This window comes from Portunus trituberculatus, chromosome 2 (assembly GCF_017591435.1).
Source record: "Portunus trituberculatus isolate SZX2019 chromosome 2, ASM1759143v1, whole genome shotgun sequence".
Classification (NCBI taxonomy): Eukaryota; Metazoa; Arthropoda; class Malacostraca; order Decapoda; family Portunidae; genus Portunus; species Portunus trituberculatus.
Window position 1 is genome coordinate 3,625,719 of NC_059256.1, and position 26,915 is coordinate 3,652,633.

At 43.4% G+C, this 26,915-nt stretch overlaps 1 protein-coding gene, 4 long non-coding RNA genes and 1 pseudogene across 5 annotated transcripts in view; 3 read left to right on the plus strand and 3 right to left on the minus strand.

Moving 5' to 3' along the window:
* Positions 1-424, plus strand: part of LOC123501455 (integrin alpha-PS2-like) — a 24,799-nt gene extending 24,375 nt beyond the window's left edge. The window contains exon 18 of the mRNA XM_045250292.1: positions 239-424. Within this exon, the coding sequence (XP_045106227.1) occupies positions 239-337 (99 nt within the window). The 3' untranslated portion in view covers positions 338-424. The remainder of the gene's footprint in view (positions 1-238) is intronic.
* Positions 425-1,559: 1,135 nt separating this feature from the next.
* Positions 1,560-3,902, plus strand: LOC123502832. Its single transcript, XR_006674234.1, has 5 exons — positions 1,560-1,966; positions 2,098-2,541; positions 2,658-2,774; positions 3,011-3,150; positions 3,349-3,902. It is a non-coding gene; the product is annotated as an uncharacterized LOC123502832 (long non-coding RNA).
* A 3,046-nt stretch (positions 3,903-6,948) lies between these two features.
* Positions 6,949-9,032, plus strand: LOC123502826. The gene is made up of 2 exons (XR_006674230.1): positions 6,949-7,071; positions 7,689-9,032. It is a non-coding gene; the product is annotated as an uncharacterized LOC123502826 (long non-coding RNA).
* Positions 9,033-9,471: 439 nt separating this feature from the next.
* Positions 9,472-13,650, minus strand: LOC123502839. The gene is made up of 2 exons (XR_006674236.1): positions 13,142-13,650; positions 9,472-10,729 (listed from the first exon to the last, which is right to left on the minus strand). It is a non-coding gene; the product is annotated as an uncharacterized LOC123502839 (long non-coding RNA).
* A 5,946-nt stretch (positions 13,651-19,596) lies between these two features.
* LOC123502821 lies at positions 19,597-21,198 on the minus strand. The gene is made up of 2 exons (XR_006674227.1): positions 20,420-21,198; positions 19,597-19,804 (listed from the first exon to the last, which is right to left on the minus strand). It is a non-coding gene; the product is annotated as an uncharacterized LOC123502821 (long non-coding RNA).
* A 3,405-nt stretch (positions 21,199-24,603) lies between these two features.
* Positions 24,604-24,725, minus strand: LOC123507336 (annotated as a pseudogene).
* Positions 24,726-26,915: the final 2,190 nt, after the last annotated feature.

The following is a 26,915-nucleotide window of genomic DNA, read 5'->3' on the forward strand; positions in this document are numbered from 1 at the left end:
GTTATTGGTGTTTTCAAGGGTGTAGTGGAAGTTATTGGGGTTTTCAAGGGTGTAGTGGAAGTTATTGGTGTTTTCAAGGGTGTAGTGGAAGTTATTGGTGTTTTTCAAGGGTGTAGTGGAAGTTATTGGTGTTTTTCAAGGGTGTAGTGGAAGTTATTGGTGTTTTTCAAGGGTGTAGTGGAAGTTACTAGTATTTTTCAACCCAACCTAACCTAACCTAACCTAACCTGACCTAATGTCTTTCCAGATGGGTTTCTTTAAGAGGAAGAGACCACAGGAAGGAGCAGAAAGTGAACCCCTTAGTACTAATGGTTACTACAACACCACCAAGACCTAGAGAGAGAGAGAGAGAGAGAGAGAGAGAGAGAGAGAGAGAGAGAGAGTGGTAAGATGACAGTGTATATATAAATTTCTTTTTCTTGTATCTTTTGCTTCGAGGGAGAGAGAGAGAGAGAGAGAGAGAGAGAGAGAGAGATGGATAACTTCTCTCTCTCTCTCTCTCTCTCTCTAAGCAAACCAGAGAGAGAGAGAGAGAGAGAGAGAGAAAGTATATGTATGTATGTGTGTGTGTGTGTGTGAGTTTGTGTAATAATAGTAGTAGTAGTAGTAGTAGTAGTCATAGTAATAGTAGTAGTAGTAGTAATAGTGTGCATGGAAGGCAGACCATTACACTTTGTACATACGCGTTAGAAATGAATGGGTGACGCTATGCAAAAGTGCAGGAGGAGAAAAAATAACTTGAATCTACTTATAAAATGTCTTAAGTGAGTGTATTTAAGTGCCCAAGTGAACATTTAAGTGCCCAAGTGAATATTTAAGTGCCCAAGTGAATATTTGTAACAGAAACCGTACTTAAAAAAAAAAAAAAAGAAAAAAGAAAAAAAATCGTGGTTTTGTGTTCATTTCTTGTTTTCGGAGAGAGAGAGAGAGAGAGAGAGAGAGAGAGAGAGAGAGAGAGAGAGAGAGAAACTTAAAAAATTTATTATTTATATTTTCGAGAGTAAATCTTAGAAGAGGAGGAGGTGGAAGAAGAGGAGGAGGAGGAGGAGGAGGACGAGGAGGAGGAGGAATACAAAGGAATACAAAGGAAAGAACATACAGCAACAGCCTTACTGGTCCTAACGAGGCTGTCTGTGTGTGTGTGTGTCTGTGTGTCTGTGTGTCTGTGCTACCACTACAGATCCTACAAGTTAGAGGGTGAAGGACATCAGGGCTCAAGGAGAAGAGAAGAGGCCACAGGCCCAGCTTCTCCTAGTGCCTTCCAGCCTCTCCCAGTGCCTCCCAGCCTCTCCCAGTGCCTTCCAGCCTCTCCCAGTGCCTCCCAGCCTCTCCTAGTGCCTCCCAGCCTCTCCCAGTGCCTTCCAGCCTCTTCCATTCCCTCTCAGCCTCTCCCAGTGCCTCCCAGCCTCTTCCAGTCCATCCCAGCCTCTCCCAGTGCCTTTCAGTCTCTCCCAGTGCCTCCCAGCCTCTCCCAGTGCCTCCCAGCCTCTTCCAGTCCATCCCAGCCTCTCCCAGTGCCTCCCAGCCTCTCCCAGTGCCTCCCAGCCTCTCCCAGTGCCTCCCAGCCTCTCCCAGTCCCTCCCAGTGCCTCCCAGCCTCTCCCAATGCCTCCCAGCATCTCCCAGTGCCTCCCAGCCTCTCCCAGTGCCTCTCCCAGTCCCTCCCAGTGCCTCCCAGCCTCTTCCAGATATGTACCTTAGTTAGTATATAATGAGAGAGAGAGAGAGAGAGAGGGGCATTTATATAATTCTGGCTAATAATGTATGTAAGAAAAATACTTATAGAAATGTTTGTGTTTGTGTTGCCTGAGTGATTTATTATTATTATTATTATTATTATTATTATTATTATTATTATTATTATTAAGGTTGTTTTTCTTATTTTTTTACAATTTTGGGGTTCGAGTTAAGGTAAATTGTAGAAATCTCTTTTATGTGTGTGTGTGTGTGTGTGTGTGTGTGTGTGTGTTCTAGTCATCACAAGAAGTCTCTCTCTCTCTCTCTCTCTCTCTCTCTCTCTCTCTCTCTCTCTCTCTCTCTCTCTCTCTCTCTCTCTCTCTCTCTCTCTCTCTCTTTCCATTGATTCTTGTGTTTACAGGTGTGTGTGTGTGTGTGTGTGTGTGTGTGTGTGTGTGTGTGTGTGTGTGTGTGTGTGTGTGTGTGTGTCAGTATACACTGCCTACTATTATAGAAATTAAAATATCATTATTTATGCGCGTGTTTCATTTTTCCCTCTCACACACACACACACACACACACACACACACACACACACACACACACACACACACACACACACATAAATAATAAAAAACAAATCGAAAAATAAATTAAGTCACCCATAAAATACTCTACGTTTTCTTTGGTGCATTTTTACTTAGTCGCCGCTAGATGGCAGTGGTAGCGGCGCCTCGGAGCTTTGGTGGAGGGGAGCTCATTTCCTTTGAAGCTTCACTGGAGGAGGCGAACACACAGGTAAGGAAAAACACACGTCCTTATTTGCACCTGAGACACAGACGGTGGTGGACGTGGGGCGCTGGTGGTAGGTGCTGTCTATCTATCTGTCTCTCTGTCTGTCTGAAATTAGTCTGAATCATGAATAATAGTGGTGTTAAAATACTAAGCCAGCATTTCACTCACGCAATGCAATGCTGGCAGACAGAGGAGGGACCTGCAGACGACTCAGCCTCAGTCAGTCAGTTCTCCCAGGCCGGTGTCAGTAGCATCCCGAAGCAGCGCATGTGTGGCGGCTTGAGTGGCTGCAGTGACGGAGAGGTGAGAAGGCCTTGCTTTTGTCACTCTGGCATGTTTACAGGTGTGTGTGTGTGTGTGTGTGTGTGTGTGTTTACCTAGTTGTAGTTTGACAGTGCCTGGGCGTTATGCTCGTGTGGCCCCGTCTCCATATCTACACTTATCCAATCTTTCTTGTGTGTGTGTGTGTGTGTGTCTAATAGATGAGCTTAGCCTCTCACAACCTGACAGTAGTGAATCAAATGCCTTTCTTGTGGCAGGATGAGTTTGTGCAGCTGTGGCATTGACGAGTGGCGGGAGAAGAATGTCGGGTGTGTGTGAGCCTCTGCATCAACACTCGAGTCATACTAGTGCCAGTGCCGGCCACGATACACACTCGTCACGAAGTTCAACTGTGAAGGTGAGGCCTGACTGAACTGAACTGGACTGGACTGGACTGACTGTCACTCTACGGTCTGCCTTAAACTTCTCATCCTTTCTCCTCTACACATTTTTTTTATTTTTTATTTAATACCATATGAATGAGTTTTTCAAAGGAATTTCTGGGCTAAAGGGGATACTTTTTGTGGTACCTCCTATCTCAAAGCCCACCCGCTAGGAAACCATTGCCCCGAGTGAGGAAGCCCAACCTACACTCGGACCGTGGACAGGATTCGAACCCGTGCGCTTGGAGACCTCGGACCGCAAAACACGCATGGTTCCACTGCACCACGGCGACCTAAAGATATTATGGGATTCTACGGTAGTTTTGTTGTTGTTGGCATACATTAATATACATTTTGTCTCAACGAGTATGATTTTTCCCCAGCATATGACAAAGGTGCAGTGTTTTAGTGTTGGCTGTCGTTAACCCCTTCAGTAGTGGGACGCATTTTTTGTACCAAGAGTTTTGTGTATGATTAGACAGTTCCATTGACATTAGAAAGGGTCTATGGAGGTCAGAAGATTAATGGCCAGACTCTTCACTATTTTAATCCCCATATAGGTTTCTGAAGCTGTTTAAAATCCCCTTAAAATGTAAACAAAATAAATATGAACACGTTATGGTACTGAAGAGGTTAAAACTCCCGCTAAGATGGAAATTTGTGTCTTGAAGTTTGTCTCCTTTTGTGAATAAAAATCTGTTTATGGAAGGAGTGTTTAATGCTCACTAATGTCATAGACTGATGGGTGTGAGTTCTAGGTGAGCGCGGACCTGAAGCCAACAATGAAGCTTTATTAGGGATCGAAATATTGGTGTTACGAGACCGACTTGGAATGTTAGTGTGGAATCCAGTTATCCTCCTTCGCAAGGCTCGGTGGTGTGCAGACAATATTATCATTCGTCTTGTTATTATTGAGTTGTCTGCAGGGTAAAAATAGAAGACAATGTTACTTTTTTTATACACACACACACACACACACTCTCTCTCTCTCCGGTTTGTGATGTGTGTGGTTGTAGTAGTAGTAGTAGTAGTAGTAGTAGTAGTAGTAGTAGTAGTAGTGAAGTAGTAGTAGTAGTAGTAGTGGAAGTAGTAGTAGTAGTAGTAGTAGTAGTAGTAGTAGTAGTAGTAGTAGTAGTAGTAGTAGTAGTAGTAGTAGTAGTGGTAGTAGTAGCAAACTGAAGCAAAATATATCTTGTTCTAGATGTTATAGATTGTTGAGAGAGAGAGAGAGAGAGAGAGAGAGAGAGAGAGAGAGAGAGAGTCAACATGAAGGAATAGCTCTACTTACAATGGTGACGCGGCGCTCTGAGACGCACATAGGCCTACTGGCGCTGACACACAGACCTGCTGACGTTGACACACAGGCCTATGTGAATAATCCTCGGTATCAGGGCGTCACTGTCCCCCCCCCCAACACAGACACTTTTCACTTCTATAGGCCTACCCCAGAGTGATTTTCTAAGGAACTTTAACATATTAAACTCTAATAAAATTGCAAAAGACACGCGTGATGGTTTGGCAGCGTGGACTCCCTCCAGGGGTGAGCTTGCTCCACAAAAACATTATTTTCCTTCAACTCCTTAGGACAATGCAACAAATAGTGGGAGGCGAGGCACAGAACGCACCGGAGTGGTTGCCGGGTGTATGTTGACAGCGGGCGCGATGATAGGCGTGACATTCGCTGTGGTGGAGGCTGATTGACGTGACACTTGAGGAGGAGGAGGAGGGGAAGGTGGAGGAAGAGAAATGGTTAACCCCTTCAGTACTGGGACGCATTTTTCACCTTGAGCTTTGTGTGCGATAAGACCAGTTTATTGACATTAGGAAGGGGTGTATGGAGGGCAGAAGATTAATGGCCACAGTCTTCACTAATTTAATCCCACACATGAGTTTCTGAAGCTGTATAAAATCACCAAATAGGAACCAGAGTGAATATAAAAACACGTCACGGTACTGGAAGGGTTAATGTTGAAAGGGTTAATGTTATCTTTAGCCTTGAGTGATAAGAGGCAGAGGAATTGTTGGGTCTATCAAACAAATATGAACCGAGTGGAATGTGGTGAACCGTGACTACCATCATCTTGTTTGAGCCAAGGCATGCACGAGGGAAGTTTGGAGAGTGTTTCAGTGACTCGGCTCAGGTCTGTGAAGTTGTGAAGTTGTATCAGTCAGTGAACAAGATACGAAGTTATTGTTGTTGTTGTTATCATTGTTGAAAGGCGTCGCTTCCACCACTAATCCCCGGCACTCTGGACTAGGGGCCGCCATGGTACAGTGGAACCATGCGTGCTTTGGGGTTCGAGGGGTCTCCAAGCGCACGGGTTCGAATCCTGTCCACGGTCCGAGTGTAGGTTAAGCTTCCTCACTCTGGGCAACGGTTTCCTAGCGAGTGGGCTTTGAGATAGGAGGTACCCCCAAGAAGTATCCCCTTTAGCCCAGAAGCTCCCGTGAAAAGCCCACATGGTATAAATAGATAAAAAAAAAAAAAAAAAAGAGCTTATCAGTAGTCAGTGCCTCCCTAACGAGGAAGGTGGGCCCTCAGTGAAGCGATGGTTAGGTGGATAGTCAACACAACGAGGACGTCAAATTGTCTGGTCAAAAACACACTTGCCTAAAAGTACATCATGTAATTGTTTGAGGAATAATTAGTGTGTGTCTGTCTGTCTTCATTAACACTGGTGGCAGGGCCCAGGTGGCAGGTGGCAGGTGGCATCCCCGCCTCGCTGAAACAAGCTGTTCAAGCTGTCATTTCCTCATTTCAGTGTTATGAGCATTGCAATAGTATTTATGCGTCATGCCTGTGACCCCACGTGCTTCATGATTAGTGCACCAAAATGTGGAGACGTTGGTTTGGCTGGTTAAAGGATTGTGTGTCTTGACACTTCACTAATGTGACAACTGATACATTATGTTCCGTAGCTACGTGCCATGTCCTCACAATAATAATAATAATAATAATAATAATAATAATAATAATAGTATTAATGATAGTAGTATTAATAGTAGTAGTAGTAGTAGTAGTAGTAGTAGTAGTAATAATAATAATAGTAATGGTAATAATGTTAACAATGATAATGATAACGATAAGAATAACTGTGACAATAATAATAATGATAACAATGATGCTGTTAATAATAATAATAATAATAATAATAATAATAATAATAATAATAATAATAATAATAATAATGATACCAATAATAATAGTAATAATGGTAATGATAATAATAATAATAAATTATATATATATATATATATATATATATATATATATATATATATATATATATATATATATATATATATATATATATATATATATCTGTGTGTGTGTATAGGCAGATAGGTAGATAGACAGACAGATAGATAGTCAGATAGACGGATAGATAAATGGCTAGACATAAAGCTTTAGGTGAGTGAGGGTGTTTGAGACGCGCGTGGCGTGGCGTGGACTACCACCGGCTTCGACAGGAGACTGGAGGTAACAATGCTTATAATGGAACGATGGTTAATGAGAGTGGTTAGTTAGTTATTAACCCTTTCAGTACCATGACGTGTTCCCATATTCTTTCTGGTGACTATTTGGTGATATTTTACTCATTTTTACTCATGTGGAGGATTAAAATAGTGAAGACTGTGGCCATTAACCTTCTGCCCTCCATAGACGCTTCCTGACATCAATAAAATAGTCTAATGGGTAAAAACGTGTCCCAGTACTGAAGGGGTCTTTACAGCAAACAAGGGAGGGAGGAGGAGGAGAGGAGGAGGAGGAGGTGAAGCGCAAAGCAGTGTGGGGCATTAAAACGATTTCTCCTGTAGACTTGGTGGAGTTAAGACGTGTGTGCGCCGAGCAGTGTGTCTGGCTGGTGCAGTCTCGTCACCATTACCGTTGTAAGGTGTGTGTGTGTTGACCTGGTGTCAGTCCTTTGCTGGCGTTGTTGTGTCGGGAAGGTATGTTAGTGTACAGTGGTGATGTGTGTGTGTGTGTGTGTGCAGTGAAGGACCTTTGTCTATTTCCCTATTTCCCATTAACAATCGTGTGGGGTGGTAAGTTATGTGCGTGTGGTGTTGTGAAGTGTCATGTGCGTGTGGGGTTGTGAAGTGTCGTGTGTGTGGGGTTGTGAAGTGTCGTGCGTGTGTGGGGTTGCGAGGTAGTGTGTGCGTGTGTGGGGTTGTGAGGTAGTGTGTTACTGAATGCAAGGCGTTCGTTGTGTGAAAGCTTCAAAATGGCTGTGTATAGCAATATTTTTTAGGCTGTTCAATTATCCAGCATTGTCACTATCTGGTGCAGTAAGTGTAGGAACAAATGAGGTACAAGTTTCGAGGTGTTGCGATGCACGTACCACCACCACCACTCTAGGTAAGCCCGTAAGTAATGTACGCAGTTGTTTTATTTGAGGCCAGTCACTCTGATCATAGTGTGCAATGTCCTTGTGTTGGGTTAGTGATAGTGACGTAATGAAGCAGGTGAAGGATGTTTCTTGATTGATGACTGGTAACTCTGTTGTTGCAGTGGCAGTGTGTGCATCACGTGATAAGGTCTGGTCATGGCGCCCACCCACTAAACCTGGGCAACAGTGTCTCCTGACCATCCCCTAAACACGGGCAAACAGTCTCGGGCGTCAGTCAGAAGTTGGAACACGTCTCACCACAAGTCTGGCACCGGCTTCCCTACATCGGCGCACAACCAACTTGGTGGAGCCACGTCTGTTTCACACGACCGAACTCGTCAGCCACAGCGGCGCTCCAGTCCGACCTGTACCCTCCCAAGCCTCTTTGAAGCCCCGGCATCATTATCCTCCTCCTCCTCCTGTGTCCATGTGAAAGCAGTGTATCTCCAGGTGGTGCTTCTTCAGGAGAGGACGCAGACCCCGGAGGCGTGCGGTCCGGCACAGGCACAGGCAGGGGCAGGGGCTGGGCTGTTTCAACTCGTTCACTGGAGGCGTAGGCTGTCAGGAATTGTTCAGTGTTGGTGTTAAAGGTAATGTAACGACTAACGAGGCTGACTGAACCAGAACTCAAGGTTTCTAATCAGATTAGAATGAAGAGTACCTTTTTTTTTTTTTTTTTTTTTTTGTTTAAAGGTTGAGATTGCAAATTGTTCCGTGGTGGTGGGTAAAATCGAATGCACTGAACATTTAACAAGACGCACACCACACACCACACGTGTCCTACATTGAGGACAAGGTTGTTCATGACACACCACACACCACCACGTCACCTACATTTGAGGACAAGGTTATTCATGATTAAAGTGTAAAGCTAAGATGCAATTTGTTACAGGTCCTGCCAGTACTGAAGGGAAAACCAAACCAGCGTGTCCTGAAACCCAACCCTTCGTGCACGGGAAGACGCAAACTGTTTCGCTGCACCTTTCAATGGAGGAATTGGACCCTGCCTCGCACCAGCCCTGATGTGACAACACGCAGCCCCATCCAGGGAGGGTGGACACTGCCTCGCTGCCCCTTCCCTGACAACACCCAGTGCCATCCAGGGAGGGAGGACACACTGCATCGCACCAGCTAACCTGACAACACGGAGCGTCATCCAGGGAGGGAGGACACCGCCTTGCTTCATGTAACCTGACCTAACCAATACATGTTGCCAGTCACTCTGATGTTATTCCTTCAATGCTTTGTGATGGACCCACACAACTGGTGTTACTACTTCAGAATAAATTATTAATAAATTCGTACTGATTTTGATGGCCTACCCTGGAGCTTGACCTGACCTCATCAAATACGAAGCTTAACCTAACCTCACTTCACATAGTGTATCTAATTTAACCTAACCCTATTAATCCCCACAAAGTGTATAAAAAAAAACTGCTTTTCCAAATAAAAACTACAATCCTTAACCTGACCTGTATAAATCATCCTACACGCTCAAAATTGAAAGCCTCACGATACTCACTCAATTGGCCCAAACTTGGCTGAAATGACAGTAAAATAATGCAATGCCTAAAAAGGCAGATAGATAATGCCTAAAAAAAGGCAGAAAATAGCTAAACTGGTGAGAAAAATGGCAAAAAATCCCTACAAATCTGCCCCAAAACCTGCCCTAGCAGAAAAGCTGCTAAACTGGTGAAAAATGGCAAAAAATCCCTGGAAATATGCCCCAAAAACTGCTAAATGGCAAAAAATCCCTGCAAATCTGCCCCAAAAACTGCTAAACTGGTGAAAAATGGCAAAAAATCCCTGCAAATCTGCCCCCAAAACTACCCTAAGTCATAAATACTCCGAAGAGTCTCCGGAGAAAGACCAGATGTCTATTTGGGTTAAAAATACAAAGAAGAGTCTCCCTTACTCCACTTTATTAATTCAAATCATTTTTACACAACTGAAAACTATACAAAACTCTACAAAAATTTTCAACTTAGAAAATTTTTACAAACTGAAAACATACCACGATTTTCACAAACTCTGAAAACGTTTTTACAAACTGCAAACATACCACGATTTTCACAAACTGAAAACGTACCAAGATTTTTCATCGTTTTTACAATTTCCATTGGAATAGCAGAATTGTACAATTTTTACAATTTCCAACCTGTGACAATTTTGTTTTAGTCTAGAAATATTTTCACCTCATCAAAGTATGAATACTGAGAAACAAAAATGAGGACAGTTACAAGAGATCTGCACATACATGGCAGCTGTCCCTGTACGAACAGATAATAAAAAAAAAAAAAAAAAATTAACACAAGACATAAGAGTAAGAGTAAGAGTAAGTAGTTTTGAGAGCATTTCCATTGCACAAGTCTTGTTAGTACCGACAAGTTCAAAAATTATTTTCAGATCACTTTCATTGTAAAGTCAGTGAGGAACTATCAACTGTAAAATGATTTTTAAACATTTCACAATGGCACTGCTCTCAAACAGCATGTTGTCCCTTGCAACACTACACGGTCACCATAAATACACAAAACACAGACCGTCATTCTGGGGCTGCATTCTACACAGTCAGCCTCAGGTCTCACTCAATACCTGACTGTCACTCCACTGTTGTCTTTGGGCTCATGAATACAAAGAAATAGCTCCTTGACTTAATTTTCTACAATTTAAATTATTATGACATTATATTACAAGTTTGGGAATAGTTAGACTGTGTATCCAAACAAGAAACATGACATGACAAACAGAAGATCACGCCCAACAGCCCCACACATGACGCATAGCACAGGGCAAGGTTTGCTTGAGTTTTGGGACAACTGATGGTGTTTGTCTATAATTGTAAGTTACTGCATCAAAGGACATTATTTAGTTATCATTACAAGTATTTATCATTAATTAATACTGAAAACTGTCGGGGATCATGCCATGGTACATACAGCCAAGCACCCACCATGTTGACAGTTTTAAGACAGCAGTTGGTAGCGCTACAACAGACTGAACCCTGTCTTGGCACTTATGGTGAGTCACAAGGTGAGAGCCTGTCACAGAGGGACTTGTGTCTAAAGTGCACCACTTTCTCTCACTACGATCATGTCATTAGCTGTGACGGTTTGTAGAACACGGCCCCTGAAATCTCGCACAGAACAGGAACAGCAAAGCTCTAGAAAGTTGAGAAAATTACTATTAATCAGTCTAAACATTCTCACTCAAAAATGTATAGAAACCTAATTACACACAACATTTTGTCCCAAAATGAAAGACAATGACATCAAGGAATGACTGGCACACTTGCTCACAAAGCTGCACACACACACACACACACACACACACACACACACACACACACACACACACACACACACAAAGTGGATAATGAGAAACTGATCCTGAGAGAAGAATATGACATCCGAAGCACAAGATCGCATAGTAAAAAGCTGAGAAAAGGAAGATGTCTGAGAGATATTAAAAAATATAGTTTCCCGCAGAGATGTATTGAGACGTGGAACAGTTTAGATGAAGAAGTAGTGTCTGCAACGAGTGTGCATACTATTAAAGTAAGATTGGATAAGTGTAGATATGGAGACGGGGCCACACGAGCATAAAGCCCAGGCCATGGAAAACTACAACTAGGTAAATACACACACACACACACACACACACAAACAAAGCTAGAAAGAAAATTGGATAAATGGATAAAAGAGAGTATGGGAATTAAAGAGAGCGAAGAACATAAAAAAAGAGTTTCATAACTTGAAAGAAAGGATAAAAAGAGTGGAAGAAAATGAAGCAAGGCTAACAACAGAAAACGAGGAACTGAAAAAAGAACTAGCCAAGTATAAGAAACAGATGGAAGGACTCGGTAAAGTGGAGAAAGGAAAAGAGAAGCTGAAAGATCTAGTAAACAGAGAAGAGGAAAGAGTACAGGACGTGATGAAAGAAGAAGTACAGCCATGGAGAGAACAAGATAAGAAAGACAAGGATAATATTCCGGAGGTGATTCAGGAACAGCAAAAAGAAAGAGATGAGAATATGGCAAACAAAATAATAGGAGTCCTTAAGGAAATAGAAAATGCAGTTGAAATTGCAGAAAACAGTGTAATCATATTTGGACTGAGAGGAAAAAATGTAAAATATAGACCAAGAAGAGAAAGAGAGGAAATGAAATCAGTCAAAGCCCTACTAAAGAATCTAAATGACGAGGAGAGACAGAACTTAGAGGAGGATGTAGAAGAAATTAGAGGTGAACAGAATAGGAATGAGAGCAAGAAGAAAGCCTTGTGCAGTGAGGGTGGGAGAGGAAGGAGGGGAGGCAAGCAGTCAGTAAGATGAATAGAGCAGTTGTCATGAAAATAGCAATAAAAGATAGCAAGAGATGCAACATTGTGGTGAGAAAGAGGCTGAAGACAGTCACTCAGAGGAGGGGAGTTGATGAGATGAAAACCTTTTGATTCCACCCTATCTAACAAAACTGTGTGACTGGAACCCTGCCCACCCCCCTCAAACAAGCGAAAAGTACTCCATACAAGGACAGATTAAATTAGAAAAAATATATTACTGATTCTTATGAGGTAATTCCTATTGAGTGAAGAACATATATATATCAAGGTAAATAGTAAAAGAGCTGAGTCAGACTAGGTATTCATATTCATCATAATCAGTTCTACGTGTGAAAAAGGATTTAAAATTCATGAGGCTGTGATCTCATCCAGTGATTCCTGGTGTATTGCGGTTAATGATACAAGTAAGCCCCACGAAGGGTGAAAAAACGCAAAGTAGGATTTGACCCCCAGGAATTTTGGTGTATGTGTGTGTGTGTGTGTGTGTGTGTGTGTGTGTGTGTGTGTGTGTGTGTGTGTGTGTGTGTGTGTGTGTGTGTGACTTTCTCCCTTCAGCTGCCAATCAACACTACAGTTCCTCCCCTTTGATCAAAAACTTTCGACTAATTTCTTTCTCCTCCATGACAAACACTCATTAAATTTTCTCCCTCCACTCACCAACCAAGACTCAAACTTCCTACACCACCACCACCACCACCACCACCACCACCACTAATCTACAAACTAAATATATTCTTCAAACTCCTTTACGCTTACTCGATGCTCCTAAGAACTGCACAGGCTTTAGTGGTGAGTCTCAGTGAAAGGGTGAGCAGGTTGGCCCCCTCACAGTTGCTGGCTACACCTAGTCCTTTGGTTTCTCAAGCAGCTCTGACCCTGTACTGCAGTGTGCCTGGCACTGGCTGGTGCATATACTCCCACCTCTCTTTTTCCTTTTTATTCATACCATGTGGGGGTTTTCATGGGAATTTCTGGGCTAAAGGGGGTACTCCTTGTGGTACTTCCTATCTGAAAGCCCACCCGCTAGGAAACCATTGCCCTGAGTGAGGAAGCCCAACCTACACTCAGACCGTGGACAGGATTCGAACCCGTGCACCTGGAGACCCCTCGGACCCCAAAGCATGCATCGACAAAACTGAACTGCCGTAGAAGAAAGAGAAGAGAAGAGAACGAAAAGGAGGAGAAATAGGATGAAAATGGAGACAAAGAGAAAGAGGATGAGGAGGAGTACAGACCTCTCGGATCCCAAAGCACGCATGGTTCCACTGTACCACGGCAGCCCTCTGTTGAGATAAGGTGTGGGGAGCCTCTGCTTGATACTTGGTTTGAAGTGAGTGTTCAAATCTTCACTTCAAACAATGCCTGTCGTGTCTTGGTCTATCTTTAAGGCATGCGGGAAAGCCAAGGGTTACAATAATCAATAAATAGAATAAAAAAATAAGGCCCACTTGATTGGCAGTTGCCTTAAGAGTAAGAGTTAGTCAAAAGTGTGACAAATGTCTGATCCACACAGACCACAACAGAACAATAACAGCAAACCTATCTATGTGTTTGTTTTAAGGCAGTTTTGATCAAGGAAGGTTTAATTAGGATATCTGAAGCAAGTTTTGTTAAAATTGTCAGTATTAACAAACTGAATGTGTTGCTTTTTCTTCTCTTCTTTTTTTTATTTCTGGAAAAGTAGATACAAAAAATGACTTATGTACTTTGTGAATATTTTGTGCTCACACACACACACACACACACACACTGGAAACGAGTTATGACAATGTTAAGAAAGACTGTGCCGATATGAAGAAGGAAAATGCAGCACTGAAAGAGGAAGTTAAGCTAATTAAAGTGAATTGCGAAAAATGTGGAGAATCTCTAGGAAAAGTGATGGAGAAGCAGGCTGAATGGAAAAAAAGTCAGGAAGTGGAAAGAAAGGAGGTAAATTACAAAGTTGCAAGTCTGGAAAAGGAAATCAAAGAGTCAGGGAGAAAACTTTGGGCCTTGCTGAAATTATAGATCAACAGATCATAGAAGAGAAGATAGCTGAGAAAGTGGTGAAGGTTATTAAGTCAAATGAGACATTGGTGAGGAAACTGTAGACAAAAAGAGATGTGTGGTGATATTTGGTGTGGAGGAGGATAAGACACCGAGTAAAATGGAGAGAGAAAAACATAAAAAAGGTGATAAATAATATCATTAATGTGGTGCAAGAGGAGGAAAAGACCTAGTACAAGAAATAGAGGACTTCCATAGAATTGGAAAGTTCACAAGAGAAGGTATGAGGCCAATAAGAATCAAACTTAAGTCACAAAAGGATGTAGATGAATTGGTGGAGAAGTCATGGAGGCTAGCCCAGCAGGAAACAACAAGGAAGATTTGGTTGAGAAGAGATCTCGGTGAAAAGGAAAGAGAAATGTTAAATGAGTTGAGAAAGGAGGCTTTGAAAAAAAATGAAGAGAGGACAGAAGAGGAGAAGAAAGAGTTTTTCTGGAGAATCTTGGATATGAGACTGAGGAAGTGGTTCATAACCCAGAAAAGTACAGCAAGAAAGGACTAAAGAAACTTACATATGAGCGAAATGTAATGTATTCCAACATAAATGGAGTGATATCGGGATTTTAGAACTCAACGATTACTTGAGGACAAGAACCCAGATATTGTGGGTCTTACTGAAACAAAACTGAGAGAGGAGAAGACCTGATGAAGGTTGGAGAAGGAAATATAACGTTTGGAAAAGAAATAGAGTAGGTAAGATGGGAGGAGGAGTGATGTTGCTGGTTAAAAAGATATAAAGGTGGATCAAGTGAAAAAGGTATGGGAAAGGCAGAAGTGCTAAAGATCAGAGCAGAAACTAATGAAGGAAAAAGAGGCACTACATAGTGGTGTACGTACCACCTAAGACAAATGCATGGTCAGTACAGGAATATGAAGAAATGATAAGTGATACAGGAACATGTCTGGAAGAAATGTTGGGTGGCTGTGAACGAACTATAATGATGGGAGATTTTAATTGTAAAGAGGTGTGTTGGGAGGACTGGTCAATGGAAGGATCAGAGACAACATGGGGAAATACACTATTGACACTGGCAATGGAAAATGTGTTAACTCAGTGGGTCAAAGAAGATACTAGGTTTGGAGGAGAGGGAGCATCGTCAAGACTGGACTTGGTCTTTAGTACAGAGCCAATGGTCATTGAGGAGATGAGGGTGGAGTGCCCTTTAGCAAAGAGTGATCATGCAGTTTTGGAGTTCAAGGTGATAGACGAAGAGAAATCTAGAAGAAATGAAGAATATAAAGTGGGAAGATGGAATTATGCCAAGACAGATTTTGGAAACCTAAAGAAATTCTTTCAAGAGACAAATTGGATGAAATTCAAGAGTGCTAAGGAGCAAATGAAAAGTGGAAGGAATTTATAAAAATATACAAAGAAGGTGAGAAAAATTTGTACCAATAAGACAACATAGAGAAGTTGGAAAGCAGGACTGGTTTAACGATAGATGTGAAAAGGCTAGAACAAGAAAAGAGGATGCATGGAAGAGGTGGAGAAGGAAAAGACGGATTAAGCAGTGGGAAAGTTACAAAAGAGCAAGAAATGAATATGTGTTGATTAGAAGAGAAGAAAGAAAGAAACAAGAAAAGGATATAATTGATAAATGTAAAGACCAACCAAGGCTTTTTTACAGACATGTGAACAACAACATCAAAAATAGAGAAAGTATTGAAAGTTTAGAAGTAAATGGAGTATACAGTGAAGATCCCAGGGAAATGGCAGAGGCTATGAATGGATGCTTTCGGAAGGTATTCACAAAGGAGACTGCTTTTGACAAACCACTGGTAATGGAACAGAAAGGGATTATGAAGGAGTTTCAAGTAACTGTGGAGGAGATCAAGAACATGATGGGGAGTTTAGAAGTGAGAAAAGCTGTGGGACCTGATGGGGTATCAGGATGGATTTTAAGAGAATGCAGGGAGCAATTGGCAGAAAAAGTTTGTGAAGTAATTGATGCCTCATTAAGGGAAGGTGTAGTGCCCCAAGACTGGAAAAGAGCTAACATTGTCCCAATCTATAAATCAGGTAACAAGAGAGACCCATTGAACTATAGACCAGTGTCACTTACAAGTGTGGTAGCTAAGATGTGTGAGAGGGTGGTGAAGACTAGATGGACAGACTTCTTGGAGAAAAATGACATACTTTGTGAGTGTCAATTTGGTTTTAGAAAAGGGCGTTCATGCACGACAAACCTGATATGTTACTATTCGAGGGTGATAGATGTAATACAGGAAAGAGATGGTTGGGCTGATGGAATATATCTGGATTTAAAAAAGGCCTTTGATAAGGTACCACACCAGAGACTGATCTGGAAACTTGAAATGGTAGGAGGAGTGCATGGCAGTTTACTAAAATGGATGGAAGACTTTTTGGTAGGAAGAGAAATGAGAACAATAATTAAGGACAGACCATCAGAATGGGGATTGGTGGAGAGTGGAGTTCCACAGGGATCAGTGTTGGCACCAGTAATGTTCGCAGTCTACATAAATGACATGGTGGATGGGGTGTCCAGTTATGTGAGCCTATTTGCAGACGATGCAAAATTGTTAAGAAAAGTGAGATGTGACAAAGATTGCGAACTACTCCAGGAAGACTTGGACAGAATATGGAAATGGAGCTGTACATGGCAAATGGAGTTCAACACGACAAAATGCAAGAAAATAGAGTTTGGCAAGAGTGAAAGAAGAATCAGGAGTATGTACAAGATAGGAAATGAAGACATAAAACCAGTCATGAAGAAAAAGACCTTGGGGTGACAATTACCAATGACCTATCGCCAGAGAGACATATAAACAAAATAATTGGAGAAGTATTGAACTTATTGAGGAACATAAGAGTGGCGTTCGTATATCTAGATGAAGAAATGATGAAGAAAATAATTACTGCAATGATAAGACCGAGGCTTGAATATGCAACAATACAGTGGGCTCCGAACTTAAAGAAACACATAAGGAAACTAGAGAAAGTACAGAGGGCTGCAACGAAAATGGTGCCTGACTTAAGAGATTTGACTTATGAAGACAGACTGAAAAGAATGCAACTTCCAACCCTGGAAAACAGAAGAAAGGGGAGACCTGATAGCAATATACAGAGTGATGATTGGCATGGAAAAATGGATAGGGAAGATCTGTGTATGTGGAATGGAAGAATGTCGAGAGGGCATGGGAAAAAACTAAAATGGCCACTTATAGGAGAGATGTGAAAAATATAGCTTCCCTCATAGAAGGGTGGAAGCATGGAATAGTTTAGACGTGGAAGTGGTCAACGCAAGGAATATTCATGATTTTAAGAAAAAGCTGGACATTAATAGATATGGACACACACACACACACACACACACACACACACAGCAAAGATGAACCCAAGCTTTTCTACAAGTTTATAAATGGCAAAGCAAAGTATAAGGAAACAAATGAAAAAATAATTCAAGGAAGACACACCAAACAGAGAAGGAAGTGTGTGAAATAATGAATGAGAGCTTCAAAAGGGTATTCACTGCAGATGATGATTTCACAGAACTTAATAGGACAATGAATTGCCAAGGATTACAGGAGATTGCAGTGCACAAAGAGGATATTGGAAGATTACTGGATAAGTTGGAAGTGAGAAAAGCAATAGGGGTGGATGGTGTGTATCAGGCTGGGTGTTAAAAGAATGTAAAGAGCAATTACTGGAACCAATTTGGGAAATAATTAAAAGTTCAATAAATGAAGGGAAAGTTCAACTAGAATGGAAGAGAGCCAACGTAATACAGATATTTAAAGGAGGAAAGGCAACTGAACCACTAAACTATAGACCAGTGTCACTTACAAGTGTTTTTGGGAAGTTGTGTGAAATAATTATCAAAGAAAAATGGGTTAAATTTGTAGAAGAGGAGCAAGTCATATCAAACAGATATTTTGGGTTCAGGACAGGACGGTCATGTGTATCAAACTTATTAAGCTTCTACTCCAGGGTTATTGCAGGACTGGAAAACAGAGATGGATGGGCTTTTGATAAAGTCCCTCATGGAAGACTTCTTTGGAAACTACAGAGCACAGGAGGACTGTGGAACCTTGCTACAATGGACAAGAGATTATTTGAAGGACAGGGAAATGAGAACTGTGAGCAGCAAAAGTTAAGTAACCAGCAGAGTGCCACAAGGGTCAGTGTTAGCCCCCATTATGTTCCAGATTTATGTAAACGATATTCACAATGGGGTATTAATGTATTTGCTGATGATGCAAAGCTGCTAAGAGTTATCAAAACCAGGGAGGACGTTTTGCTGTTACAGGAAGATATAAACAAGATCTAGGAATGGAGCAGGAAGTGGAAATTGGAGTTTAATGCCGAGAAATGTCACGTAATGGAACTAAGAAAGAGTAAGAGAAGACCAGCATGGAACTATTTGATGGGAAAGGAGCAAATAATGAAGACTAAAGAGGAAAAAGATCTTGGAGTGACCATACAGGAAAATCTGAGCCCTGATAAACACATAGCAAGATATTTGGACTATCATATAAGATGTTGACTAATATAAGAGTGGCATTTCATTACATGGACAAAGATATGATGGAAAAAGTCATCACCAGCATGATACGCCCCAGGCTGGAATATGCAGCAGTGGTGTGGTCTGCCACCTCTAAAAAGGATAGAAGAAAACTGAAAAGGATACAGAAGATTGCTACAAAGATGGTGCCGGAACTAAAGGACCTCACATATGAAGAACGACTGAAGGAAATGGGACTAAAGGACCTCACATATGAAGAACGACTGAAGGAAATGGGACTAAAGGACCTCACATATGAAGAACAACTGAAGGAAATGGGACTAAAGGACCTCACATATGAAGAATGACTGAAGGAAATGGGACTAAAGGACCTCACATATGAAGAACGACTGAAGGAAATGGGACTAAAGGACCTCACATATGAAAAACGACTGAAGGAAATGGGACTAAAGGACCTCACATATGAAGAACGACTGAAGGAAATGGGACTAAAGGACCTCACATATGAAGAACGACTGAAGGAAATGGGACTTTCAAATTACAAGATAGAAGAGAACGAGGGGACCTAATAACAATGTACAAGATAGTAAATGATATTGAAAAGATAGACAAAGAAGACCTGGTGCTGGTGACGGAAGAAGGTGGAAGGACAAGAGGACATGAAAAGAAAATCAGCATGAGGCAGTGTGTCAAGGATGTTGGAAAATACAGTTTTCCACACAGAACAGTGGAAAAAAGGAATGCATTGGATAATGGAATTGTTACAGCACATAGTGTGCAGAACTTTAAAGAAAAACTAGACAAATGGAGATATGGAGACAAGACACTATGATCCCGCTCAAACCCTGTACAATACAACTAGGTAAATACACACACACACACACACTCACACACACACACTCACACACACACACACACACACACACACACACACACACACACACACACACACACACACACACACTACAAGTGTCTGCCTCTCCTTACACCTCACAACACAAACACAGTACATACAACACTGCCTGCAAACTCCAATACAACAAAGTCCACACCCCTCACAAGATACACAAGGCTAGGTGTAAACTACTACTACTTAGTCTTACAACCCACAATACACAAAGTACACACCCCTCACAATACAACAAGTACAAAACTAGGTGTACACTGCTTCCTTCTACCTTGTATCCCAGTATACAACAAACACACTCCTTACAATAACAGACCACAGGGGTGTGGTGTCCTTACAGGCACTGCCACACATGACAACAGTGTAGTGTGTGCTGAGGTGACACTATCATCAATGTATCCTGTGGTGTGGCAGGCCAGCGTAGCATGGAGTCACGCAGGCATCCAACACACACCAACGTCCTGAAACAAAAGCATTCATTAATACATTATCTTCAACACAACACACACACTGAGTGGTGACACATACAGTGATGGGGGGCTGGGGGGCTGGCCTGGGCTGTGTGTGTCCTCTCAGACCATATCCTGCTGTTATACAACCACTACATACATTCATACATATACAATCCTGTATCTATGTATCTTTCACTGAACACCCTTCCAGGAGCCCAGTACACACTATGCATCATGTATCAGCCACACTGACAGGACACACACTGCACACACTGGAACGCTGACACTCACCACCACGTCCTTCCTCTCACACTCACCACCACCACCACCACCACAGTCCTTTAGGGTCCTCACAGCCAGCCAGCACCATGCATGGTCTTCTCACCCCTGCAGCCTCACACCTCACACCTCCACACCCCCAGTGGTGAAGGGGAGTGCCCTAAGTGGTGGTCTGTCTGTCTGTGTTTTAAAAGGTGTATCTAGTACCACAGTGAGTGACAATGTCCTTAGTGTTGATTCTGACATGGTACTTGCACTGCCAGGTTAGGTAATGGAATAAGGTATTACTACTCCAATCACCTCCACCACTTATGTTTTCACTCTTACTTCCACTTACTTACTTACTTGCTTGCCTGCCATCTTGACCCCCGCCACGTCCTGCTGGAGATGGAGAGCCTTGGTGACACCCTCGGGAGACAGACCGGTTCCCACTGAAGGCGTGCTTCACCTGGCTGTGCCGAGGACCAAAGGCTGGAAGGTCAGGCCAAGGTCGGGGTGAGGCAACGCGAGAGAAGAAAGAAAAGAGAAAAACCACCACCACCACCACCACCACCACCACACACTCCCACAGGCACGGGTGTGGCCACACCGGTCCACACAACACACCACCTCAAAAGTGGATCTTCATGTGCTTGGCAATGTCACCCTTAGTCTTGAAACACTTGCCACAAACATCACACTTGAACTCCCTCAAGCCAGTGTGTCTGAAGGCGTGTCTGTTGAGAGCATTAATGGTGAAGAATTTCTTGCCACACTCCTCACACTCATAATTTCTAACACCACTGTGTGTCAGGGTGTGTGTGGTGAGATCAGACTTTGTGGTGAATTTCTTTCCACATTCCAGACACTCATAATTTCTAACACCACTGTGTCTCAGGGTGTGTGTGGTGAGGTTACTCTTTGTGGTGAATTTCTTTCCACATTCCAGACACTCATAATTTCTAACACCACGGTGTGTCAGAGTGTGTCTGGTGAGATCAGACTTTGTGGTGAATTTATTTCCACATTCCAGACACTCATAATTTCTAACACCACTGTGTGTCAGGGTGTGTGTGGTGAGGCTACACTTTTGGGTGAATTTCTTTCCACATTCCAGACACTCATAATTTCTAACACCACTGTGTGTCAGGGTGTGTGTGGTGAGGTGACTCTTTAAGGTGAATTTCTTTCCACATTCCAGACACTCATAATTTCTACCACCATGGTGTGTCAGGGTGTGTGTGGTGAGGTGACTCTTTGTGGTGAATTTCTTTCCACATTCCAGACACTCATAATTTCTAACACCACTGTGTCTCAGGGTGTGTGTGGTGAGGCTACTCTTTCTGGTGAATTTCTTTCCACATTCCAGACACTCATAATTTCTAACACCACTGTGTGTCAGGGTGTGTTTGGTGAGGCTACTCTTTACGGTAAATTTCTTTCCACATTCCAGACACTCATAATTTCTAACACCACTGTGTGTCAGGGTGTGTGTGGTGAGGCTACTCTTTTGGGTGAATTTCTTTCCACATTCCAGACACTCATAATTTCTAACACCACTGTGTGTCAGGGTGTGTGTGGTGAGGTGACTCTTTAAGGTGAATTTCTTTCCACATTCCAGACACTCATAATTTCTAACACCACTGTGTCTCAGGGTGTGTCTGCTGAGGTGACTCTTTGTGGTGAATTTCTTTCCACATTCCAGACACTCATAATTTCTAACACCATTGTGTGTCAGGGTGTGTTTGGTGAGGTTACTCTTTTGGGTGAATTTCTTTCCACATTCCAGACACTCATAATTTCTAACACCACTGTGTGTCAGGGTGTGTGTGGTGAGATCAGACTTTGTGGTGAATTTCTTTCCACATTCCAGACACTCATAATTTCTAACACCACTGTGTGTCAGGGTGTGTGTGGTGAGGTTACCCTTTGTGGTGAATTTCTTTCCACATTCCAGACACTCATAATTTCTAACACCACTGTGTGTCAGGGTGTGTGTGGTGAGATCAGACTTTATGGTGAATTTCTTTCCACATTCCAGACACTCATAATTTCTAACACCACTGTGTCTCAGGGTGTGTTTGGTGAGACTACTCTTTATGGTAAATTTCTTTCCACATTCCAGACACTCATAATTTCTAACACCACTGTGTGTCAGGGTGTGTAGTCTAAGTCCTCTTCTGGATGTAAAACTTTTATCACACAGCTGACACACAAACTTTCTCTCTCCTCTGTGGGTGGAGCTGCCTGCCTCCAGGTCATTCTTGGCACCATGCCTGGACCTCCCCACACCTGAGGCAGACTGCTGCTGCTGCTGCTGTTCACTCATGCTGCTGCTGGGCCTCACCCCTCCACTGCAGGAACCCTCTGGGCAGCTGGCCGGATGGAGCCACGTCAGAGCCCAGCAGGGCACCCGGCCTGGACACCTGCAACAACAGTGATGGTGAGGACACTGAGAGCCACCGGACACTGGACACTGGCCACGGCCAACAGTAATTCTAAGGAGAACAAATGGCCCACTTGAGTGGCAGTCCCTAGGTGAATGACAAAGAGAAAAATGAAACTTGAGAGGATAAATGTGTTGGAACCTTCCTCTTGAAAGAGTTCAAGTCCCAGGAAGGTGGAAACACAGAAGCAGGCAGGGAGTCCCAGAGTGTACCAGAGAAAGGGATGAGTGACTGAGAGTACTGGTTAACTCTTGCATCAGAGAGGTGGACAGATTAGAGGTGAGAGAAGGAAGAAAGTGTAGTGGTGGGGGGGGAGGCATGCTGTTATGCTGTTACCTAGACTTGAAGAGCAGTTGGCATGAAAATAGCAGTAGAAGACAGCAAGAGATACAACACTGCGCTGGTGAGAGAGAGAGAGAGAGAGAGAGAGAGAGAGAGAGAGAGAGAGAGAGAGAGAGAGAGAGAGAGAGAGAGAGAGAGAGAGAGAGAGAGAGAGAGGCTGCACACTGTTAAAGTTTAAATACTCCACATATTTTAGCGTATTTCCCCAAAATACTCCATGACTATGTTGCCATATGTTCGGGGATGCTCTGGTGGTGTTTTGGGGATTTTCAATATTTTTCATATTTTTCAGTACCATGGCCACTGGACAGTCCCCTTAATGTAACCTTACCTAGCCCCTGGACCCACTCAGGAATGCTAACCAGTCCTAACCCAACTTGGAACAATACTGTGTAATAAATAAATAAATAAATAAAATGTAATGCTGCCTACCGTTCAAGGGGAACCTCCATGACCCAGAGGGAGGAAATGGTACTCCGAGTGATGTTGTCAGTATAATGACATTGAGGACAGTGATAATGAAGACAGTGAATTTTTTATTGAGACAGAAGAAAGTGAAGACTCCAGTAGTGATTCTGATAGTGACCTGAGAGACAGAGACCAACCCTCACAGCGACGTTCATAAACCTCCTCACGTAGCATATTCCCCTGGAGCAATGCAGCGTTGGTGTGTGTCACCCCTGGTTGCCTCTACAGGACTGTGCTTGTCGGCCAAGTCACGTGAATCCCATTGCTAATAAGAGTTGCCACATTCCAATTATTGTACAAATCCACAATACTTGTAATATGTGGTTTGTATTTCTTTTCCTGTTTCACACATCACTTCATATATCCGAGTTTGCATTTTCTTGACAGGAAAGTGCAAGAGTTCCTACTTTTACACAAAATTCAAATGCCCAAAAGGAGAGAGAGAGAGAGAGAGAGAGAGAGAGAGAGAGAGAGAGAGAGAGAGAGAGAGAGAGAGAGAGAGAGCATGTGTGCTGTGTCATTGGAGGTTGGGGGGGGGGTATTTCTTAGCAGTGGGTTCTGCCTTGGGTTCAGGGAGAGTTTTTTGGCATGCAATGTCTTTGGTGTGAGAGGTGATGACATGTTGAAAACTACAGCGTTGTACTCAGAACAACAAAGAAATATACTTTTATAAGGAAAATATTTTTAGCATTTTTGACGGGTGCGATTTTTCCCCGCTGTAACACACGGAAAGTAAATCAATGCCCCGTACTCAAGGATTAAATTGACCAACAACCACCAAGGTGAGCACACATGCGGTCCTTCCCTCCGCTGGCCCAGTGTGTGTGTGTGTGTGTGTGTGTGTGTGTGTGTGTGTGTGTGTGTGTGTGTGTGTGTGTGTGTGTGTGTGTGTGTGTGTGTGTGTACTGTTCTTCCATCAATCTGGGTAAATTTTTGGAGGAAAAAGTTTGCTGCAATGACACTTGAGTTGGTATGCCGCTCGACTTGGTGTGTGCTCGACTTGTCCCAGGTACCTCGACGAGAACACTTGAATAATGTACTTGATAATTGTGAGGCGGAGGGTCAGGACGTACATCCCACAGTCACACAGTCGATCTAGGCCTCTCCTCACTGAGGCAAAGAAGCAGGACGTCACCACCAAATGATGCAGATTCTACCACCTTTGGTTGTGGCGTGGTGCCTGCATAGATTTGAGCCTACTCACCTGGAGCAGTGTGAAGCCACAATTGCTGCACTCCACCAACAGCTTTGGGACGACCGCAAGGGTCAGCGACACAAACCAAGGGACTTACCACTCACATTCGAGTTAACCACACTGGGTTAACTGCAAGGATCAGCACCGCTGGAGTGCACTGGCGGGCCTTGCCTTGAGAGAACCACCTTCATGATCACTGTTTCCTGTGCCAGGTAACAAGGACAACTTGCCGTGCTGGAACAGCGGTAGTGTTGGCCACATGCAGCTATCACTCGAGTGGGAGAATAACATAGTGTCGGAACATCACTCCTCATCATAAACAGCCTGTCAGGAATTGATGGAATACTCGGAATGGATGTCCTCAGGCCTCTCAAAATCAAGATATGGACACATGAGCACACTGCAATCCCCATGATGGACGCTGTGACCAAACCCCTAAGGTTGTCTACCTCTCTGACAACATCAACATTCCTCCCAATTGCTATAGCACCACATTCTTTTGCCTCAAGACAAGCCCAACACCATCAATCAATCAATCATGGGGTAATATGCCGGGGGACACATCACCTCACCTACCCTATGGCGCCATTCCAGGCAGTCACAACTGGCAAGTCTTCATGCAGGCTCCCTTCTCATTCCAAGTAACTCCCAGCAGGAGGCATGGACTTGTCGCAGCCATGAGTTGTGTGGACGTCCCCTTGGCCTCCTCCATGCTGGGTTATCCCTTTCAGAGACAACCCAACACGCAGGATGGGCTTCCGGACAGCGTGCCACATGTCCATATAGTCACAGTTGGCGGTGACGGAGTATGGTGGTACAGGGTCTTTGATCAGTCTGACAGGGCACTCACTGATTTGACACAAAGACACACCAGTGGTATCCAGTGATGCTGCCAAGGCACTGACTACCAAAGACATCAATTTACCTCTTCAGTGTCCATGTCTCACAACCACAGAGTAAGACAGGGATCACCAGCGACTTGAAGATCCGAACCTTTGTCCGTCTGCACAGGTGCAAACAGCGCCGCGGGCCAGGCCAATCTGCCATACAACTTCCTGGCTCCACCCACCGTGAGATATTTCTACTAACAATAACACAAGCCGATGCAAAATACTGTGGAATGTCTTTTGAGCAATTATGAGGATTTTCCTGTGAGTAATTGATATTCAGACCGTCCCGCAGATGACTAGCAAGAAGTCTTTTAAACGAGGATAAGGTAAGAGCCAGGACAATATAGGAGGGCTGAGAATTCCAGAGGTTAATGACTAATGGAGCTGTGGTGTATAGTGGTGATCCGGGCCTCCACTAATGCAGAAAACACTTCTACTACTACTACTACTACTACTACTACTACTACACACCACCCCTCCCTTGTGTCTGTCTGGAACCCTGCTGCTGGCTGCCCACCACCACCACCACCACCACCACTAGCCAGGGTAACCACCAGGCCTATCATCCCAAGGGGGCCCTACAGAGAGAGGTTGAGCTATGTGAGGGCCACCACCGCCCCCGCCTCGCTCCACCTCACGTCCAACGCCCCCCACCTCATTCCACGCCCTATGCCCCACGCCCAACACTACCCCCCCCCTCGCTCCACCCAACGCCCTCACTCCACGCACCACGCCCAACACTACCCCCCTCGCTCCACCCAGAACACCAAACACTGCTTCACCTACCGTACAGTGGCACAACAATGCTCCGGTGTTCCTCCTGCCTCCCTGTCTCCCTGCCAGCCTCAGGAACGACTGGCCGGTACGCATTCGGACCAGCCACCACCACCACAAGTACACCTCCCGAGTCCCCACGTATAGGCCTAGCTTCCCAGCGTGACAGTAGGCTAGTGGGTAGGAACTATATAGGGCGACAGGACACACACACAAGGCGTCGCTTTTCTACACAACATCCGCCATATTAGCAGAAGGAAAGCGGAGGGATGAACTAAAGCAAACTGCCATTTAACTATTTTGTCATTGTTTAGCGGCGTACACACACTCACTTTACCCACAAATAAAGATAAAAGGATGAATTAATGGTGTGCTGTTTGTTGTGCATACTTCAAGGCTGTAAAACTAAGAATAAGAAAAATTATGTCACGATGTGGAGGGTTAGACTGCCCATTAACCCTTTAAGTACTATGGCGTATTTCCATATTCATTCTGCTTACTATTTGGTGATTTTATACAGCTTCAGATACTTAAGTGGTGATTGAAATAGTGAAGACAGTGGCCATTAATATTCTGCCCTCCATAGACCCTTCCTAATGCCAATAAAATGGTCTGGTACACAAAACTCGATTAAAATAGTGAAGACTGTTGCCATTAATACTTTAACCTCCATAGATATTTCCTAATGTCAATAAAATGGTCTAGTGGTACACATAACTCAATTGAAATAGTGAAGACTGTGGCCA